The sequence below is a fragment of the Phyllostomus hastatus genome, unplaced genomic scaffold (genome assembly GCF_019186645.2).
Source record: "Phyllostomus hastatus isolate PE091 unplaced genomic scaffold, TTU_PhHast_1.1 phas_scaffold_21, whole genome shotgun sequence".
Classification (NCBI taxonomy): Eukaryota; Metazoa; Chordata; class Mammalia; order Chiroptera; family Phyllostomidae; genus Phyllostomus; species Phyllostomus hastatus.
Window position 1 is genome coordinate 48,711,074 of NW_025334017.1, and position 20,697 is coordinate 48,731,770.

The 20,697-nt window shown below is 69.6% G+C and overlaps 3 protein-coding genes across 10 annotated transcripts; 1 reads left to right on the forward strand and 2 right to left on the reverse strand.

The window, feature by feature from the left end:
• Positions 1-328: 328 nt before the first annotated feature.
• NAPRT (nicotinate phosphoribosyltransferase) lies at positions 329-3,616 on the reverse strand. The gene is made up of 13 exons (XM_045860905.1): positions 3,343-3,616; positions 3,029-3,156; positions 2,866-2,948; positions 2,587-2,717; positions 2,366-2,481; positions 1,904-2,100; positions 1,690-1,830; positions 1,335-1,419; positions 1,157-1,237; positions 969-1,071; positions 730-884; positions 526-633; positions 329-440 (listed from the first exon to the last, which is right to left on the reverse strand). Exons 1-13 carry the CDS (start codon positions 3,563-3,565, stop codon positions 378-380), a joined length of 1,614 nt encoding a protein of 537 aa, XP_045716861.1. The 5' UTR covers positions 3,566-3,616; the 3' UTR covers positions 329-377.
• Positions 3,617-4,765: 1,149 nt separating this feature from the next.
• On the reverse strand, positions 4,766-17,459 carry EEF1D (eukaryotic translation elongation factor 1 delta). 8 transcript variants are annotated; one of them, XM_045860838.1, is made up of 9 exons: positions 10,657-11,762; positions 9,040-9,163; positions 8,685-8,756; positions 6,191-6,247; positions 5,801-5,900; positions 5,617-5,717; positions 5,325-5,543; positions 4,966-5,160; positions 4,766-4,860 (listed from the first exon to the last, which is right to left on the reverse strand). In XM_045860838.1, the coding sequence occupies exons 1-9, from the start codon at positions 11,745-11,747 to the stop codon at positions 4,822-4,824; spliced, it is 1,998 nt and encodes a 665-aa protein (XP_045716794.1). In that variant the 5' UTR covers positions 11,748-11,762; the 3' UTR covers positions 4,766-4,821. The 8 variants fall into 8 exon arrangements, with proteins under 8 accessions (XP_045716794.1, XP_045716791.1, XP_045716798.1 ...); XM_045860835.1 differs by having other exon boundaries at positions 9,040-9,160; positions 10,657-11,747; XM_045860842.1 differs by lacking the exons at positions 6,191-6,247; positions 10,657-11,762 and adding an exon at positions 17,319-17,459 and having other exon boundaries at positions 9,040-9,160.
• Positions 17,460-17,804: 345 nt separating this feature from the next.
• TIGD5 (tigger transposable element derived 5) lies at positions 17,805-20,238 on the forward strand. The gene has a single exon (XM_045860863.1). It carries the CDS (start codon positions 17,837-17,839, stop codon positions 19,736-19,738), a length of 1,902 nt encoding a protein of 633 aa, XP_045716819.1. The 5' UTR covers positions 17,805-17,836; the 3' UTR covers positions 19,739-20,238.
• Positions 20,239-20,697: the final 459 nt, after the last annotated feature.

A 20,697-nucleotide genomic window follows, 5' to 3' on the forward strand; every position in this document is an offset into this window, starting at 1 on the left:
GCTCCCGCTCCTGAGCCTCTGGCAGGGAGGGGCCTTCCCAGGAACCCCTACAACTCCAAGGTGGGCGCCAAAGCCGTCCCTTTCCCCCCTTTCCCCGGGGTCCCGCCTCCCCTCTGACCCACCCACCCCGAGGCCCCGCTCCCCAGGCTCAGTGGCACTCCCCGTCACCCTCGGGGTCGGCACAGGGCAACCCCCCCCCCCACCGGCCGGGCCTGGGCCTGCCTGTGGGCATGAACCCCCCCTGATTCCCAGCTGCACCCCCCACCCCCCACGCTGCCCTGAGGGTCAGGGGTGGCAGCCTGGGGGAAGGAAAGACACAGACGCGTTGTGGGGGGCAGTGAGCAATCGTGTTAACCTCGAGCGCCAGCGGGGGGCTCTCACAGGGGGGCCCCAGCACTCAGTCGGTGCAGCAGGGCCTGCAGCTTCTCCGACAGCGCCACCTGCAGGGACGAGAGGAGGGGGCACTGGGTGGCCGCCGGGGGCAGAGGGCGCCCAGGCGGGGGCAGAGGTGGGTCCTCCACCCACCTGGTATGGTGCAGGCTGCTCCAGCCGCCTGTGATCGGGGCTGAGGCGGCTCAGGCACAGCTGGGCGAAGGCTCTGGACTCGGCCAGAGACGGGAGTGGCTCACACAGCTGGGGCGAGAGGGAGGGAGAGGGCTGGCTCAGGGCCCGGCGTCCGGGCTGGGTGCGGGCGGCGGGTGCAGGCGAAGGGATGGGCAAGGTGGTCACCTGTCCCTGCTGGACCCAGAGCTGCAGGAGGGGCTCCACCTGGGCCGGCCGCACAGTGCAGGGCTCCCGGGCCCCTCGTGGCCAGACCCTCAGCTCCTGGCCGGCCTGGGGCGGGGGCTCCTCGGCCAGCTGCAGCACGTCCAGCAGCGGAGTCCCTGTGTGTGGGCGGCACAGAGAGTGACGTGGGGGCCCGGGGCTCTGCAGGGGGGGGGGGGTGGGCAACAGGAGGGGCGCCTCACCGTCGGGGCCCAGGAGCCGGAAGGCGGCCTTGCTCCCTGGCAGCGTCTGCTTCTCGGGGTCTTCAGTCAGCTTCATCCGCGGCTGGCCGCCCACGGACACCAGCTGTGGGGCGGGGTGTTGAGAGAGGGGCCTTCTCCCCGTCCCTGCCCCCCATGGCCCGCCCCCCAGGCCCCAGGCCCGTCTCCACCTTGTAGACGCAGCCCAGAGAAGGCTGGCGGGGGCAGGTGACCACGCTGGTGCCGATGCCGATGACGTCCACCTCGCTGCCCTGGGGGACGGCGGGGGAGGAGAGGCCCTGAGCTCAGGCAGCATGTGCAGGCCCAGGGACCCCCAGGGACCCCCACACACCCCCCGCCCCGCCCCACCTCCTGGGCCAGCCGGGCCAGCTCCTCCTCGTCGATGTTGTTGCTTACAGCGATGGGGACCGACTGCAGCCAGGGTGCCTGGAACCTGTGTGTGGGGGGGGGGTTCCCAGAAGTGCTGACGACACCTCCTGTGGGAGAACCTGCCCTCACCCACACCAGCCCCTGGGTCTGCACTGAGGGAGCCCCAGACTAGAGCTCCCATGGTGGGAAGGGCAGGGGGCAGGGGGCAGGGGGCAGGGTCCCTCCGGGGCAGGGTCCCTCCCTCCCTCCGCCCCATCCCAGCGTGGGTGCCCCTGCGTGGGTCTCTCAACAGGCACAGCACCCCCACCCGGCCCCGGCCCCAGCCCCAACCCACTGGGCTGCAGTGGTCCGGAAGAGCCCGCGGATCTCCTGGGCTTGCTGGAGCAGGTCGCCACTGTCCAGCCGCACTCCCACAGCCCGGTAGCCCAGCTCGCCCAGGGCCAGGGCGACGGCCAGGAAGTTGGGGAGGCCGCTTCTGCAGGCAGGGGCAAGCGGGTCGGGAGGCTGCAGCTGCTCTGCTGCGCCCCCCGGGGGTGCCCGGGCCTCACCTCCTCACACTGTAGGTGTCCAGCAGGCCCTGGAAGGCCCGGGGAAAGGCCAGGGCATAGGCCACAAAGGCTGCCCGCTCCCCCGGGTGTGGCTCCTGCACCCCCAGCCCCAGGTGGGCGCACACTCGCTCCAGCCACGCCTCCACGAGGGTGGCCAGATCCACCCTGGGGCCCTGACCGGCAGCCGGAGCCAACATCTAGGGAGAGGGATCAGGGAAGGGTTGGGGACCCCGAGTGCAAGGTGGGGTCTGGTTCGCACCTGGCTGAGGGTCTGATTAGGGGTGATGCCACCTGCCTGCCACCTTCCCAGTGCAGCACCGGCTACCTGCCCAGAGTGGCCTGGCGGCCCAGCAGCGTCGTCTGCCCTGGAGCAGAGCAGGGACCGGACCACCCCTCCCCCAGGCAAGGGCAGGCCTTGGAGTCTGCCCTCTGGAGTTCAGCAGGGCAGAGAAGGGTACTGACCGGGTCAGGGGGCACCTCGGTGCCTGAGAAGGACGTGACGAAGGAGTGTGCCAAGGTCCCCGCCACCGGCACCCCCCTCAGCTGTCCCGCCAGCACGTTGCTGCTGCCGTCGAAGCCTAGGCCAGAGCAATGGGCAGGGCTGGGGGACCTCAGGCCGTGGGGAGGCGGGGCTCTCAGGCCGGGCCTCCCACTTTGCCGCCCTGCCCTCGCCTGGCCCTTACCCCCCAGGTAGCTGTAGGTGGAGGCCGTGAGGCCCCCGTCAGGGCCCTGAGCGCGCCGCAGCCCCATCTCCAGCAGCCGCTTCTTTGGACCCGCGATTAGGCGAAGCCGCGCCGCGTTGGTAGCGATCAGGCTGTGGGGAGCAAGTGAGCAGGGGACCCTGCGCCTCAGCCGCGGAGGAGCTCGGACCCAGCGCACAGAGCCACACCCACACCCGCAAGGGCCGGCCCTCGGAAGTCCGAGCTCCAGCTCGGTCGCGCCGGGCGGCCGGTGGGCCCCACCTGGCATAGCTGACTAGGCAGAGGAGGGGAGTCTCGAGCAGCTGCACCACCAGGAGCGGTCCCGACACCTGCAGCAGCGGTACCTGTGGGCAGGGGGATGTCAGCTGGCAGCCGCACGACCTCCTTCAGGTCCACCCCTCCGCCCCACTCAGCCCGCACTCACGCCGGGGAAGGCGAGCGAGCCCTCGGGCAGGGCCCGCACCGTCACCCCGGAGCAGTCGATGGCCCGGAGGTGCTCGAAAAACGCGGGGTCAGTGTCTGGAGGCAACACCGAGGCCAGGAACTGCACATCTGGGGGCGACAACGTCACTTACGGGCTGGGGCAAGCGTGCAGGCGTGGGGGGGGTATGGAGGTTGGGGGGCTTCGTTTAAGCACGGGAAAGGCTCGTCGGGGTGTCTTGTTGGGGATGGGGGCGCTCGTCGAGCAGGAGGGGCCTGTCTGGGGGCTGGGGTGCCTGGCAATGAAGTAGGGGGTACCTGCGTCGCGCAGGTGGAAGGTGCGCAAGAAGCGCAGGCAGTCGCGCAGCCCCGCGGCCAGGGCGAATGCGCCGCCGAACGGGCAGTGGCGGAAAAAGAGCTCAAACTCGGCGAGGTCTTGCGCCCGGCCCGCACGCCAGTAGCCCAGCGCCATGGTGGCCTGGTAGAGGTCGGTGAGCAGCGGTCGCGCCGCCGCGCGCCCCTCGGGGTCCTGCTCCGCCATCTTGCCGCGGCGCCCGGACTCCGGCCTCCCCGCCCCGCTGGCCCACGTGACACCGCCCAGCCCAATAGAGCCCGTACCCGAGCCTACAAATCACGACGCGCCGCAACCCGCAACCTCCGAGGGTGGGGACACCCCGGAAGCAACCACCTTCCCCGCAGCGAGAATGGGCGGGATAATTCTGCCGACTTCGGGATACGAGGGGCCCTGGCGGCCAGATCGGGGCTGACACGGTAATGTGTCTGTCGTCCGGGTCATCCCAGCTCCTCTCAGCCCCTCGAGGCGTGGCGCCCCCCGCCCCCCGAACTCTGCATCGGTGCAGGGGTAACCCCCCCTCCAGCTGTACTTCGCCCTGCTGCACCAGAAGCCGACACTGGCGGGCAGGGGCAGGAGACAGGAGTCCACGCCGGGCTCCTGCGTTTGGGTGCCACCCCCATCCCCGCCCTCCAGCGGGCACCACGGCCTCCAGGTCCTGCACAGAGCCCCCCACCACTAAGCGGGGCATCCATCCCTGTGTGGTTCAGGGCCCTGGCCAGTACTGACTGCAGCCCACACTTTCCAAGCGGGGAGTGCGGCCATCATGCCAGCTGGGCTGCCTGGCTGGTGGTCCAGGGGAGGGGCCCCGAGTGTCGTAAGCACTGACAGACAGGGCAGGCAGAGGTGGCAGTGTGTGGGGCAGTGGCGTGGGGCCTGCCCAAGGCCCAGGTCCCCAGCAGGTGGAGTAGCCGGGCAGTGTGCTGGGGAGACAGGGTCCCCCACGGGCCAGAGCTGGTGGGGCAGGGGACCGATCCCAGTGCCAGGCCAGGCTGGCCCCCGGGAACCTCTCTCTCCTGCACAACTGCAGGCTGGCACTCCGGCTCCCGGAGAGGCAGCTCGGCCAGGAACGGAGCAAGAGGTGGCCACGTGGAGGGTGGAGGGCTGGGACACTGCCCGCCCCGTCTGGCTTCAGCAGCTGGGGCGGGACATGGCACTCCATGGGTGACTGAAGACAGTGGGCACCGGGACGGGACAGGGAGGGGGCAAGCGGGGGGCACAGCCAGGAGAGAAGGCTGTGCAGAGGCCAAGACGGAGGGGATGGCAGTGGACCACCGATGCAGGGCGGGTGGGGGCCCAGGCCGGACGCCCCGAGGCTGGGGCCTGGCGGAGAGCTGCTCGCGGAGGGCCGCCCACCCACGGGGCCCACGGCAGGACAGGAGCCTGACAGCAGGGGTCTCAGTCTTTAATAGCAGCACGGGCTCGCGCGGGCCCAGCGCCAGGGCTCAGATCTTGTTGAAGGCCGCAATGTCGACGCTCTGCACCTGCGGAGGGGAGGGGAGGGGCGGTGGTCACTCGGGGCCCAGGGTCCCGGAGCCCCCCGCTGCTGCGCGCCCACCCCCGCCCCCAGTGCGGGCCTGCCCACTCACGTGCTCCTCGAACTTGGTGATCTCCTCCTCCAGCAGGTCGGTGCCCACCTTGTCGTCCTCCACCACGCACTGGATCTGCAGCTTCCGGATGCCGTAGCCCACCGGCACCAGCTTGGAGCCCCCCCAGGTCAGCCCGTCCAGCTGGACGGAGCGCACGCAGGCCTCCAGCTGGGCCATGTCCGTCTCGTCATCCCACTAGGGAACACGGGGGAGGAGAGGCTGGGTCAGGGGCCTGCAGCACCAGGGGGCCCCCGTGCAACAGGGCCCAGCCCTCCACAGAGCCCAGGAGCAGTCCCGCCCGCCCCGCCCCCCCCCCCCCTCGTCCAAACCCAGCGCGGGGGCGGGCAGGGGCCACTCACCGGCTTCACGTCCAGCAGGATGGAGGACTTGGCCACCAGCACAGGCTTCTTGGCCTTCTTCTCGGCGTACTGCCGCAGCCGCTCCTCCCGCAGCCGGATGGCCTCTTTGTCCTCCTCCTCGTCGCTGCCGAACAGGTCGATGTCATCGTCCTCGTCGTCCTCGGCTGCGGGCGCCGCCTTCCTGGAGGGGGGCTCCACTTGGCGCATGGGTGACACGTGCTGCCGGAGCAGGGGGGGCTGACGCCTGTTGTTCCCCGGCTGGTGGGCCTGGGGGGACGGGGGGGGCACTCACCTGGGTCTGGGGGGCGGTGGCCCGGTGGGCGGGCGTGCTCTTCTCCAGCGCGCTCAGCCGGGCCCCCAGCTTGGAGACGGCCTGCTGCAGGTCCCGCACCACTGCGGGCGAGGGGGTGTGGTCAGACCGCAGGGACCCTCGGGCTGCGGCCCTGCCCCGCCCCCCCGCCAGGCCCGGGCCTCACCGCCTTTCAGGCTCTGGTTCTCCACCTCCAGGCTGGCGATCCGGGCGAGGAGCTCACTGTGGTCTCCGCCGGGCCCACTGGAGGCCCCAGGGCCTGAGCTCTGCAAGGCAGGGGGAGGGTGAGGGCCCGGCCCCCACCCGCTCCCAGGTCCCCCACTCACAGCTACCTAGAAGCACAGCCCTGAGCTGGGAGGGAGGCCTGTGAGACACCAGGAAGCAGCTGGCCTGAGCCCAGCTGGGGGCACCGCCATGTTCCTCCTGGGAGAGGAGGAGGCAGCCCTGTGAGTGAGCAGGAGACCATGGGGACATCCCCAGCCAAGCACAAAGCACAGGACTGGCAGCTCGCAGCCCTGGCGACCACGGCCTGGCGGGGTGCAAGGACAGGACTTACGGTCCCAGGAGCCACCTGGCCTGAAGCCTCGGGGGGGCCGGGCAGCATGGCCTTGAGCTGCAACAGGAGGGGAGAGCGGTTGAGGGGCCGAGGGGGCAAGGAGCCACCTGCACCAGCCAGCACAGCGCCCTGCGCTCTCGGCCACGCGCCCACTGCCCACTGGCTCACTGAGGCTCGCTCAGCCCGGGAACCGAAGCCTGGCAGGTGGGCCCACGGGACGCTGCCCCGGGAGCTCGCCTGCGGGACACCACTGGGGCTCAGGCCTGCGTCACACCCAGGGTAAGGGGTCCTGGGACACTGCACCTGGCCCCTCCCCCAGGGCTCTATGTCCAGTCGTGATGAAAGCCTTGGGCCCGAGGCCCACCCTTGCAGCCCCGGATGAGCCACTGCTCCGCACACCCAGAGCACAGACAGGCACCCCTGGGCCGACGCTGTCCCAGGGCCCACCCACCAGCCTGGTCCTGGCAGGGCTGGCCCAGGGTGCCCAGGGCACCGTGTGGCTGGAGGAGCAGCGCTGGCCAGCAGAGGTGACCAGGGTGGGCTCTGCTCACACCACTCCCCCCTTAGCTCAACTCAGCACCCTGCTCCGGTCAGTAAACAGCATGCCGTCCACTCTGCAGCCCAGGCCGAGAGCTGCGCTGGACCCACCCGCGCCCGAGTCCCAGCCACCACTGTCAGCACTCGGCCCTGCTCTGGCCGGTCCCCCAGGGCTCCTCCCACGGGGGCTCAGAGGCTGAAGCGGGCATCAGGCTCGCCCCTCAAGCCTCGCCGTGCCTGCTGCCCGGCGTGCACATGTGGTGGGCAGAACAGGGCGGGGGGGGGCCCTCACGTGCCACCAGGCCCCCCCACAGACTCCTCTGCCAGTAGGGATGAGGAAGCAGTCACTGCCTGGATGACAAGCTACAGGCAGCCGTCTCTGGGCCTCGGGCAAGACCACGCCCCCGAACTTTGAATCTAGAGCCCCCGTCCCCACCCCTGACCTGCGCCTGGCACCGGGCACAGTTGCCAGGAACCTCCGGGTGCGGAAGTCCCAGAGTCTGTGGAGCTCTGCCCCACTCGGATCTGAGCTTCCTGGGGCTGGGCCAGCGGTCCTGCCAGGCCAGCCGCTGGTGGAAGCCTCGCCACCAGCACCTGGGACGCTGGAGCTCATTTGGAGGCGGGTGTTTACAGAGGCGACCCAGTCACACTGGGGTCGTCATGGGGGGGCGGTGCGGGGGGGAGCCTGACCCCACAGCTGGTGTGTTCTTGTAAGACACATGGAGACGACTGGACGAGAAAACGGGGGAAGAAAACGGCCTTCTGCATGCCAAGGATCAAGGCCTCAAAAGGAGCCAACCCTGCCCCTACGCAGTGACCTTGGACTTCAGCTTTGGGCTCTGAGGTAAGGCGTTGTCTATGCCATGTGGTCTGTGGGGCTGTGTCGCCCCAGCCCTGGCAGCACACAGCTCCCCGCAAAGGCTGGGACCCAGGGCTGAGCAGCACAGCCAGGCCTGGAGGGTGGGGGGAGGGTGAGCTTCCTTGGTGCCACCTGGGGCCTGTCCGTCCAGCCCGAGCCTCACTGGGCACCAGGCAAGGCAGGAAGGAGCACGCAGGGGCCACGCACAACACAGGGCCTGATGGGCAGATGGCAGTGGTCCCACCGCCCCAGGAGACACCTGCCCTGCCTGTGGCCAGGAGCCAGCACACCTGAGCCACCTGTGCAGGCAGGTGACCTCGAGTGGCAAAAGAGCCTGTGCAGATGGTAAGCTGAGGAGATGGGAGACGACTCTGGATGGTCCAAGGGGCCCAGGGTCATCACCAGGACCACGTGAGAGGGTGGCAGGGAGCAAGATGTGACAGGCGAGGGTGGCGTCCTGACACCGCTGGCTGAGGGCCACAGGGCACGGGATGTGAGCAGCTTCCAGAAGCCGGGAAAGGCAAGGAAGTGGGCTCTCCCAAGGAGTCTCCCGGAGGTGCACAGCTATGCGGACACTTGGCTATTGGGGCCAGGACGCCCCCCGCACCCCAGAGGGCTGAAGAGGTCCCAGCCCCCCGGCCAGGCAGGCGGGGCAGGTCTGCCACCTCCTAGGGACACGCCGGCTGGCCAGACTAAGGCAGAGGGGGACATGGCCCTGTCCTCCCCTGATCGATCTGGGACCAGCAATCCAAGCTGGGCTGCAGGGCCCTGCCAGGGCCTCCGACGCAAACAGCTGCCCACTCTGTGATCTGGACTCTGCGCCCCGTGGGCCCGTCGCTCGGGGGAGGCCGAAGCCTGGGAGGGGAGGGGGGCTTCCCCGAGCAGGGAGCGAGCAGGGAGGAAGTGCCGGGGAGGGAGGGAGACCAGGCGAGCGCCAGCAAGCAGCGAGGATGCACAGCGAGCGGCCCCCCGTGGCCGGGGCACAGGACCCCGCGCAGGCAGGCGCACAGCCTCGCCCTGGCTGCTCCAAGGGCAAAACGACCGCAGTCCTGGCGGAAAGCCGGGCGGGCGTGAGGGCGGCGGTGCCGCGGTACTCACTCCGGCCAGGGATTTCTGGATGTTCTCTCTGGCTCTCGCAATGTCCCGGAGGATCACGCTTGCGCCGTTCTCCTGCAGACAGTGCAGAAAGAACCAGTCTTCCACTTCCATTAAAAAAAAATCTTAATTAAAAAATAATTTAAAAAAGAAAAAAAAAAAGAAAAGAATCCCATGCCCCTCACGTGGGGGACAAGGAAGCGACGTGCGGACCAAAGCTCAGCGGAGCAGCAAGAAGCCCGAGGGCCGCAGCCCTGCAGTTGCGACCCGGCCAGCCCGCCACCGAAGACCCGCCACCGGCAGCTGGAACCGGCCCCGGGCCCCTGCGCGCAGCCAGCAGCCCCCGCACAGCCCGTACCTGGCACGAGGTGCCGGCCACAGGCCCGTTCATCTGCTCGTAGAACCGCCGTTCTGCATCGTCGTACCGGAACTTGTCGAACCAGATCTTCTCGTGCACGAGGAAGTCCGTGGCCATCTTCCTGCTGGGAGGGACGGGAGCTCAGGCGGCCTGGCCCGCGCGGGTGCCCCTGCTGACAGCCCCGACGCCAAGGGAGCAGGGCCCCTGGGAGATGAGGCCTCCGGGCTCTGCGGCAGAGCAGTCCTGGCTGCCTCCCTGCGGCTCCCTTCACGCGAGGGCCCTGGGACCTGTCCCGGAGAGCAGCGGCTCTCCCAGTGTGGCTGGGCGCCCCTGGGGGCTCGGAGGACCCCCGCTGCAAGCACACAGCTGCGCAAGGCTGGAGTTATGTCGGCCAACACCCACCCACCCCTGAACGCAGAAGCAGGGGGACTCCACTGCCTCCCGTGGAGCCCGACACTGAAGATGTCAAAACGCCCGAGAAGGCCACCCGCTCACTGGGTCTTTTCTCACAGGAAACAACTCCTCATGACGACGTCTCACTGTGTGTCGTGAGCTCAGTGCTAACTTTCAACGAGCACCTCCAGCGTCTCTGCCAACGTGGCACCGACCCACAGATGGAGCGAAAGCTCCCTGGGGCCCTGAGACCTGCTGCTCCCGGCCCAAGAGCCCCCTGCCCCGTGATGAGGTGGGGGGCAGCCACAGCCCTGGCCCGTGGAGCCCCTCCTGCTCCTCGACAGACAGAAACGAACCCAGTCCTGCCAGTTCTGTGCTGAGAAGAGCGAGGCCCAGTGCCCTCTGGGTGACAAGAGGTGGGGCTCGGCGGTGAGAAGCCAGCTCCCTGCCCCCGGTTCCACACCTGTGCCCCCCGCCCCCGCCCGGCGGGGACACTCCTCACCAGTGGGGCCTGGGCCCTGTCAACCCTCAGACCAACCTCACAGAAGGGCATGCCTGTGGGGCTCCTGCCGGGAGTTTGGGGACCAGGCTGGTGCCACTTCCCTGGAGACCCAGGGAACCTCTTCGAGTCCTGCCAGCCTCCTGTGCATCTTTTCTACAGGCCGGCAGATCCTGCCCACCAGCCCGGGACCTCCTGCGGCCCGGCCCCCAGGGCCTGCTGCCTGCACTGCATGACACTGTCCCGGGGCAAGGCCCCGGGGTCCCCGGGGTCCCCAGGCCTAGACGTCAAAACGCCCAGACCTAGGCTGGTGGACTGGCCAGCTGGTGCGCCTGGGACAAGTCCCTCATCTCAGAGGTGGCCACAGACGGCGAGGGAGGCAGGGGTGGGCAGACAGGAGGGGCCGGCTCCCAGGTCTTGCTCCCACGGGGCCCCGGGGCCAGGAGCCTTCGGGGCTTCCCTGGGAGCCGGCCAGCCAAGGGGAGACCCTGCCTGGGGCGGGTTCCACCCCGTGCTGCCCCTTTCCGCCCTCAACTGCCCCGAGCTCTGTGACCCGAGGGGTGGCCCCGGAGCCTGCCCCGACCAACCCACTCCTGCGTCCAGCCCAGCTGGCCCAGGTGTCTTGGGGACGGCCCTGCCGGGGTGGGGCGGGGCCGGGAGGGGGCGCGCGTGGCCCCAGCCTGGCTGAGCCCAGCCTGGGCACCCGCCCAGCATGTTTCTCCTACTTGGGTCTCAGACTGGACACGGACGGCCCAGACCGGGCGCTGGGTCGGAGAGCCAGGGGCGTGGCTTCGAGGCGCCAGGCCATGCGCAGGGCCTCGGCGGCATGGTGGCGGCACTCCGCGCTGTCGTAGGCGGGCTTGCTGAGCCAGGGGGCCTCGGCGTCCCTGTGCAGGAAGTACCAGTAGGGCAGGGCGGCCGGCAGCACCTCCCCTTCAGCCCGCCGCAGCCCGGCACGCCTGCTCCCCACGTTGTTGCGGCCCCGCCGGTCTCTGCGGCCCCGCCGGGCGCTCTCTGCCTGGAGGGCTCGCTCCTGCACGCGCACCTTCCCTGGGGGGTGGCCGTCAAACAGGGCCTCGTAGAAGCCCCTCTCGGCCGCGTCGTACAGGGGCTTCTCCAGCCACACCTCCCGCACCAGCGCCTGCAGACTGCCCCGCGGGGGCTGGCCGTTGGCCGGGGGGCTGGGCTGGTGGCCGAGGGCCAGGTCCAGGGCAGGAGCCCGCCGGCCCGTGTCGGCAGCGCCCAGCCCTCGGCTGCGCTCTGGGGCCGGCAGCAGAGCCTGAGACCACTCCACGAACGCCCGCTCGGCCCGGTCGAAGGCAGACTTGTTGACCCAGATGCCCCAGGTCACATGGTGGCAGGCCACCTGGCTCCCGTGGCTGCAGGGACTCCTGGGGGCCGGAGCCGCTGGCCGGGCTGCCTGGGCAGCCGCGTCTGCCAGCCTCTGGCGGTAGGAGCTCTCCGCCTGGTCGAAAAGCGGCTTGTCCAGCCAGACGTGGTCGGCCGAGAGGCCCACGAGGGCCAGGTCCGCCCCGTGGAGCCAGCTCTTCGGGGACCGCTTCCTCTTCTTCTGCGGGGGCTGCCTCCCGCTACAGCTCCTCCCAGGGCCGCCCCCGCAGCCGTCGGGAGCCCCGGCCTCGTCCGCCTCCTCCGCGTCCTCCTGGCCCGGCCCGTTCACGGCTGGCGCCTGGGCCAGGGGCCGCTGGGCGGCGGCCTGCGCGGCCTCCTGCTCGTGGCAGCGCTGCTCGGCCTCCCCGTACTTCTGCTTGTCCTCCCAGACGGTCTCCAGGGCACGGGAGGCCTTCCCGCTCCTCATCTTCCGTGCAGCGTTAAAAGCAAGCACAAGAAGGCAGTTGAGCACCGCCAGCCCCGGCGGCCAGCGCCCACCCCTCCCGCAGCAGCCGGGCCGGCAGGGCTGGAGGAACTGGGGACGACCCCCGGGGGGCAGGGGTGGGGGTGCACACCGTTAGGCACCACGCAGAGACCCCGGCCCGACCGGCGCGGAGCCCAGGACAGCAGTGGAGGAGGGTGCGCAGACCCGGGCGTGCGAGCTCCCGTGTTCTCCTAACTGCAGGACCCTTCCCAGACGCTCCCGACCCTCGCGCACCCGGGCCCTACAAAGGGGCGTGCAGGACGCTGTCTCTGCCCCGAGCCTCGGAGGCTTCTCCCCCAGAGCCCCGAACGGGGGCCAGAGGAGACAGAGCGCGCTCAGCCAGCCTCTCCCTCACGAGCAGCACACGACCTCCACAGCGAGTGCGCCCCGCGGAACGCGGGGGCCCGCTTGCGCTGACAAGTCGTCCCTCGTTCACCTGAAGGTTTAACGGGGCGTCCCGCGCCCTTGCTAAGTCCGGCCGCCTCCCAGGGCACGTTTGGGACAGAGCGCTCGGCAGGCTCTGAGGTCGGCCCCTCACGGTGCGCCCCCCGCCCCAAGTCACCCACACCCGCCCCGGCCGCCCCCAGCAACACACGTTCCGTGGGGCTCTGCCTCTCGGGGGCAGCGGGCCCCACCCCCCAGGACCACGTCAGGGCACACGGTGGTGAGGCGTGCAGAGTGGTGGGGCGGGGAGTGGGGGGGGGGGCGGACCTGGGACTCTGAGCCGTGCGGTCCTCACTGGAGGCGGCCTCGGCCATCTGCTGCCCCACAGCAGTGCCCCCCCCCCCCCCCGCAGCGTGGTGCTGTGGAAAGGCTGCCAGCACTCCGCCCCCCCGAGCACAGAGTCTGGGCCACCGCAGCCGCCAGCGAGGAGCAGCTCAGGCCCGGAAAGCCCCGTGGCCAGCCTGCTCCGAGAGCATGCCCAGGGCCCCTGAGTGCGCCCTCAGCAGGCCTGCTCCAGCAGGGTGGCTGCAGCCCACCGGGAGTCCTCCCAGCCAGGCCCAAACCTGCTGGCATCCTGACCAGCTCCCAGGGCTGAGACTATCCCTGAGGTCCCCCCTGCCGCCAAGCATCAGGCCCTTGGACCTGGGGGACAAGGCCTCCAGAGGCAGGGCGGCCCTTTCACCCAGAGGGCAAACCCCCCCTCACTCACCTGGGCACAGGGCTCCGAGCCGGGCCTCTGGCCCTTCCCTAGCACCCCAGACAACACTGGGACCTGAGCCCCGCTGCTCTGAGGGACGCGGGAGCGGGTCCCACGCCTGCCCGGTACTTCGGGGAGAGGCCCCCTTGTACTCTGCAGGGGCACGCTGGAGGCCTTATGTGGGACATGCCACGGGCCCCTTCCGAGGTCCCAGCAGGTCCCAGGGAGGTGCTGGTTGACCCCTGGCACACTGCTCCCAGCCCGGGGCCAGCACTTACCAAGGCCAGGCTGACGGCAGGGGCAGTGCCGGGAGGCAGGGGCTGGCGCCCGGGAAGCAGGGCATTGTGACATCACTCACTGTCCCTGAGGGGGCAGGGGACTCACCAGGCAGGGCTTACGTGCCCTCTGCCCTCTGCAATGCCAAGCCCCTTCGGCCCTGCCCACAAGGCTGGCCCCCAGTGCCCAAGCCCTGCTGGACCCCATTGGTCAAACACTTCCTTGGCTTCTGACACCAGCCAGGCTGCGCTCAGAGGGGCCGCAGCTCAGCAGAGGAGAGCCACTTCTCACAGACTGGCATGCACAGCACAGGGCCTGGGGCCAGGGGCTGGCTGGGGCCGAAGCTCCATCCAGTGAAGCTCCTGAACCCAGGGCATCGGAGACCGAACCCTGTGCGTCCAGCCCCTCGTGCTCCACAGGAGAAAACCAGCCCAGCAGCCTGCCCCACCCCCAGGGGCACTCCTGGCTACGCGGGGTCCCCGGCTCAGGTGACGGGCACAGGGGCACGTGGGACGGGAGGTACTTACTTTTGCTCTGACCTCCTAGGACAGCATGAAGGGAAAGCAGCAAGGTTAGAGGCGGTCAGACAGGGCGGCCCGAGAAGGCCAAAGGGCCCTTTCGGAAGCTGCGTGGTGGGGCGGCATGCACGCGAGTTTGGAGGAGGAGCCGAGGCGAGCACCGAACCAAAACCCAGGAGGAGACGCGCCTGCCCACCCGCCCCCTCTCGGGCCTGAGCGCCCCCACGGTGCCCCTGGAGCTGCCTGTGGAGGGAACCCCCGCCCAGCCCCGCCCCCGCAGTGCCACCCAGTCCGGGCTGGAGAGTGAGGTGCAGGACGACGAGGCCGCTGCAGGGGCCTCGGCAGCCACCAAAGGGTCCCATCTCAAGGACAGAGCCTGCCTTCCCTTGCTGTGTGCGAGAGGATGGAGCTTTCCGTCGCTCCAGGCCCGGGGTGCTGCGTCCCAGGGGCTGGGGGACCGTCCAGTCCCAGAAGGCCCTCTGGGCAGACAAGACCTACCGCCCTGCCCCGCCGCACCCCCCAGCGACTCAGAGCCCTGAGGACCTGTCTGCCTCCCCCAGCGGGAGGTCTGCCACCCAGGTCCCTGGGGCACCAGTCGGCGGCGAAGGAAGACACACGAGGTGCCCCGGGGGGCGGCGACAGAGGCTGGTTCCCAGGGGAGGCAGCCGGCCTGTGCGAGTGCACAGGAGGTCGGGGGCCAGCTCCCGGCAGGACAACACCCACCGCGCACGCAAGCTTCCTGGACGTGAGGTTCCCGGAGACCAGCTGGGGAAGGTGGGCATGAAGCCAGTGCGGGGACAGGGCCAGCGGCACCCACAGACAGGCTCCCGTCTCCCCTGCCCTGCTGCTAGATCTCCTGGGACATCCCGACAGCCCCCCCCCGCCGCAGCTCACACACAGGAGTCTTGGAGTCCCCACCCTCCCGCCTCCCGAGGGCCTGCTGAACTGGAAACCCACCTGTCCTAGGAGGAAAGCAAGTCGGAGTTTGAACGCTTCCCTGGGAGGACGCAGAAAAAGCCCACAGCTCCCCAGTAAGGGCCCCGTGCTCCCTGGGGGGCAACCGGACCCTCCCGTCCAGGGTTTCTGCTGGCGGCAGCAGTGGTCCCAGCCTGGAGCTTGGGGAGGAGTGCTCGCTAAAGCAGGGACAAAATATCCTCGGGGGTCCCCACTGGTGGCTGCCTTGCGCTCCTGTAGGGCAATGAGCCGGACTGCCCCCCACAACAGCCCAGCCCTGACCCACCAGGCACACCCGGCCTCTCAGTGCCCCACCCTAGGGGAGATCCCAGAGGGGTCACGCCCTGCCTGGCCCGGATGAAGGCCACTGGCCCTGAAGGAAGGCGATGATGTGGCCTCCCAGCGCCGTGCCCACCGAGGTGCAGGGGGCGCGCAGCACTGGGCGAGTGGGCGAGGTTTCTGGGAGGGGCAGCCCCTCTGCCAGCCCCCTGCCCACAGCACCCCTGGAAATCACTCCTGGGAGCTGTGCGCTCAGGGGTCAAAAGGACACCCGCCTCCCACGGGCAGCGGGAGCGGGCGAGCAGGGGCCGGGGTCCCCGGGCCCTCTGGCTGGCGTGGCTGCGCCCAGGACTGCCCGGGCGTGTTCTGTCTGTAGCGCCCGCCCGGGCAGCAGCGAGCACGGGGACATCGACCGGAGCAGCCTCACGGACAGGCAGCCCGGCGCAGGCGTGCAGGAGGCCCACTGCCTTCCTCTGGGGGCTCCAGAGCCCCCAAGTTCCTCCTCACACACGCTCTCAGACCTCCGGCTCCCGGGGAGCTCCGCCCCACCAAGGAGCGCAACTTGCCCTGTGGGCAGAAGGGGCCCTGCACCCACAGGGCGCACAAGGGGCTGCGCAGGTCACCCGGACCCCGGTCCGGCCGGGGTCTCCCGCCTCCACCAGCACACCCTCTCACGGACTCATCGCTTCCTCAGCCAGCCGGGGGGCAGGGGTAGGAAAGCACGTCTCCGAGTCCCTGCGGAGCTGGGGGTCCCTGTCTAGCAGCATGTCACCTGCCGCCCACTTCTAACACCTGCGTGTCATCTCAGAACACCCACCAAGGGCGGGGGGGGGGGGCGGGGGGCAGGGCCCCACAAACACCCAAGCCAGCATTTCCTGCCTGCAGCTCCAGAGAAGCTGACACTGACTAGCCCGGCGTGTGCTGGACGTGTTCTTCTCGTCAATCTCATAGAACAACGCCACCTTCAAGAAACCATTCACAGACGCCCTGGCCAGGGGGCTCAGCTGGTTAGAGCGCTGACCCAATACGCCAAGGCTGCGGGTTCGGTCCCCTCCCCGGTCACGATGTGTACGAGAGTCGATCAATGAATACATAAATTAAGTGGAACTACAAATTGAAGTTCCTCTCTTTCTAGAAGAATAAATTAAAAAGAAAAGAAACCACTCCCCAGAACACCCGCCACATGCGTGGGCCCACCTTCACCGAATGCTGCAGCCTCACGCAGCTCCCCAAGGCAAAAGTGCAGGGGGCCGGGCCCCAGCCTGGCTTCTCCGGGGGCAGCCATCCCGGCCGTCCAGGGTGGAAAGGGACCGGAGGCAGGGTGCCCGCTCTGCCCAGGCTCCCACAAACTGCACAGCTGCCCCACTCCAAGGGCAGGTGGCGGTGGCCCAGCCTGGAGGCCACCCCCCAACTGGCACGGGTCCCAGAACCCTGCTCCGCAAAGGTGACTCGGGGAACCTGCTCCCGAGGGTTCGTTCCAGGCGCTCCATGAGAAGGCGCTTTTCCAGGGGACGCTCTGTCCTCAGGGCTGGGCACAGGAGGGCACAGGAGGGCTCGGGAACCGCAGACTCGCATTGGAGCCAGCCCACGTCCTGGCTCACAGAGCCCAGGCTGTCACAGCTGCTCCCGCGGCGCCTCTAAGCTGAGACGCCCTTCCGCGCTCCAGGCCAGGCCCACTCCCAGAGGGGCGACAAGCCAGGGCCAAGTTACGAGACCCCCGGCAGCAGGGACCCCCCCGACGGCTCCGGGGGAGGGCCCTTCAGTATGGAGCCGCGGACACGGGAGCCTCCGTGGAGTCCCAGCCTAAGCCTTTCCTTCTTCCGCTGCAAATACCCATGTTCTTTACGGAAGGCATCACCTTCCCTTCCAGAGCCTGGCTTCAACACCGCCTCCTGTCCGGATGCTCCATCCAAGCCCAGACCCCCGTCCCTCGGCAGTCGCGTCCCCGTTCCTTTCCCCATTCGGGACCCGTCAAGCTTCCACGAAGGCTGGGCCCGCAGCCAGAAGCCCAGCGCCGGCGCACACCGCAGAGCAAGGCCTACAGGCCCGGGCCGCAGCTGGACGATATTCCCGCCACCCTCCGAGACCCGGCCCAGGCGGCCCTGGCGCTCCCACCGCCGCGGCCGCCGCAGGGCTCAGCCGGCCACGTGGCCCGCGGGCCCCGCCCCTCTGCGCTCCGCCCGGGAGCCGCACTTGGCCCACGGCCCCTAAGCCTCCACGCGGGCCGCACTTGCGCCCCGGTCCCTGACGGCGCGGGACCGCTAACTCGGCCCGGGCCGCCCGCCCCCGGGCCCCTGAGGCCTGCGTGGCGCGTGCGGCTTCTTCCGCGCGGGCCGCGGTACTCACACGCCTGTCAAAGGTGCGGCGACTGAGCAGGAGGGCTCGGCGGCGCGGGACTGCGGAGGAAAGGGAGGGCCGCCCAGGTCGCGCACGGGAAATGAAGCCGCGGGCTCTACCACGCGACCCGGGCTGGGACGCGGGGGAAACCACTTGTGCGCCCGCCCCGCTCCGCCGCCGGAGCCCCAGGCGCGACCCTCTCCGCTGCTGCAAAGACAGTTGCCACACAAAGAGCCCCACGGAGCTCGTTCTCTTCTGGGGGAACCGGCGCAAACAGCTGCGAACAGCACCGCAGCCCGCTCGGCACCCCTCGAATTTGCGGGCCCAATGGACTCGTCCGACTGGGTGGGCGGACGGGCCGGCAAACGCGGCCAGACGCAGGGGGCGGGGCCAGCGCGCCGGCTCCACCCCCACCACCCCAGCCGCCGAGACAAAGGGGAGGGCCGCGGCCAGTCCCGCCCCCAGCGCCCCGCCCCGCGCGGCCGGCAGGGCGGGCTTATGGCTCCCGCGTCCCCGCGGCCGCTGCCATGTATCCCGCAGGTTCCCCGGCCGGCCCGGCCCCGCGCCGCGGCCGCCACCCCCCGCCCGGACGCCCCGCGCCGCCGCCGCGGAACTCCGCGCCCGCCGCGGCCCCTGCCGCGCGACCCCGCGTGGCCATGAAGATGGCCTTCCGCAAGGCCTACTCCATCAAGGACAAGCTGCAGGCCATCGAGCGCGTCAAGGGCGGTGAGCGGCAGGCCAGCGTGTGCCGCGACTTCGGCGTGCCCGGCGGCACGCTGCGCGGCTGGCTCAAGGACGAGCCGAAGTTGCGCTGGTTCCTGGAGCAGCTGGGCGGAGAGGTGGGCACGCAGCGCAAGAAGATGAGGCTGGCCAACGAGGAGGAGATCGATCGCGCCGTGTACTCGTGGTTCCTGGCGCTGCGCCAGCACGGCGTGCCGCTGTCGGGGCCGCTCATCCAGGCGCAGGCCGAGGCCTTCGCGCGCCAGATCTACGGCCCCGAGTGCACCTTCAAGGCCAGCCACGGCTGGTTCTGGCGTTGGCAGAAGCGTCACGGCATCTCCAGCCAGCGCATCTACGGCGAGGCCGAGCCCCCGGCCGTCGGCCCCGCGCCCGGCCCACCGATCAAGCAGGAGTCCACACAGCCCCCTGGCGTCGGCCCCCTGCCCAGCCGCGTCCCAGCCCCGCCGCCCGCCGTGGAGGGCGGCTATGGTGACGAGCAGATCTACAACGCCAATGTTACCGGCCTCTACTGGAAGCTGCTTCCGGAGCAAGCTGCACCCCTGGGCGCTGGGGGCTGCAGCCGTCGCTGGCGGGGTGACCGGGTGACGGTGCTACTGGCCGCTAATCTGACTGGCAGCCACAAACTGAAGCCGCTGGTCATCGGGCAGCTGCCAGACCCGCCCAGTCTGCGCCACCACAACCAGGACAAGTTCCCAGCCTCATACCGCTACAGCCCAGACGCTTGGCTCAGTCGCCCTCTGCTGCGGGGCTGGTTCTTCGAGGAGTTCGTCCCGGGCGTCAGGCGCTACCTGCGCCGCAGCTGCCTGCAACAGCGGGCCGTACTGCTGGTTGCACACCCGCCCTGCCCGAGCCGGGCCGCCAGGTTGCCCACGTTGGAGGAGAGCGAGGAGACCCCCAAGCGGTTCTGGCCCGAGCCCCTCAGTCCCCCGGAGGAGCTGCAGACCCCTGACGGGGCCGTGCGGGTGCTATTCCTGTCCAAGGGCAGCAGCCGAGCGCACATCCCTGCCCCGCTGGAGCAGGGGGTGGTGGCTGCCTTCAAGCAGCTGTACAAGCGGGAGCTGCTGCGGCTGGCGGTATCCTGCGCGGGCGGCTCCCCACTGGACTTCATGCGCAGCTTCATGCTCAAGGACATGCTCTACCTGGCTGGCCTGTCCTGGGATCTGGTGCAGGCGGGCAGCATCGAGCGCTGCTGGCTGCTGGGCTTACGGGCGGCCTTCGAGCCTCGGCCAGAGGAGGAGTGTGCTGGGCAGCATGCTGGCCAGGCGGAGGAGGCGGCTGAGCACAGCAGGGTGCTCAGTGACCTCACACACCTGGCAGCCCTGGCCTACAAGCGCCTTGCGCCGGAGGAGGTGGCCGAGTGGCTGCACCTGGACGACGATGGGGGGCTGCCCGAGGGCTGCAGAGAGGAGACCGGCCCTGGCCGGCCACCAGTGCTGGCTTCTGTGGCCCCTCCACTCCCAGTCAGCCTATCCTCTGTCATGGAGAGTGGGGAGGAGGAGGAAGAGGCTGCTGTGCCCACCGCTGGGGAGGCTGTTCAGGGTCTGGAGACAGCTCTGCGGTGGCTGGAGAGCCAGGACCCCCAGGAGGTGGGGCCACTGAAGCTGGTGCAGCTGCGCTCACTGATCAGCATGGCCCGGAGACTGGGGGGCATCGGGCCCTCGCCTGCAGCCCCTGATGATGGGGTGTGACCAAACCAGCCCTGTTGGCCCCCCAGGGGCCTTTGTCCTGCTGCACCTGGAGGGAGTCTCCCCTTTGCCCTCCTCCCCTCCCCTGGGGTCACCCTCCCAAGGCTAGGGGTTACAGGGATGCCAGCTCAGCCTGGCTTGGAGGAGCTCTGTTGGTGAAGGGTCATCCTGCTCCAGTGGTACCCCAGGCTCCCTCCCGGGGCGGGGATGGGGGTGGCTGGAAGAGAGGCCCTGGGCTCATGCTCCTCCTCCCTGGGCAAGCACATGGGGTCTGTGGCCTCAGCCTGGGCCCCTGCCGCACATGCCTGACTCTCACACACTCCACAGCACTTACCAGCTCCCGGGCCCCACAGGACTGAGGCCTCCAGCCCACCCTCTTCCTGCCCAGTGCCCTGTTCACCCCAAGTCCTGGTGCTGCGTGGTTCTCGTGCCACCTGACCTCGGTGGGGAAGCACACCCCCGGGGTTCTGTTTCTATTGCATTACGTCCATTTTTACAGATACTCGGGGGGCGGGGTGGGTTGGGCTGGGGAGGGAGGACGGAGTCAGCCACACGTGGGCACCTGACGCCAGGGGTGTAGACTTCTGTTCCACTTGGACTTTTAATTTTCCTGTTGAGAAAATACATGTTCTGAACTCTTACTCCATGGGGTTGGCATCGGCGTGCCGCTGGACCCTGGTGACTTGACCAGTGACTGGACAGGCGCCACAGCCCACTATGTCCAGGCCCAGGGCCATCCGCCTGCCCACAGCAGGTCCCGTGGCACCGACAGCCCTGTGGGACAACCCTCCCGTGCCTTAGCGCCCCCGGGCTTTTCCCCTCTCTGGCACAGTCAAGGGTGTGCCTGAACGCAGGAGCCAGACTTCTGGGTGACAGCATGAAGGGGCGAGAGCCGTCTGTGTTTTGGCCCAGCTCTCCCACAGCCAGTCTGCTGTCCTGTCCACTCTGGACGCGGATCCCTG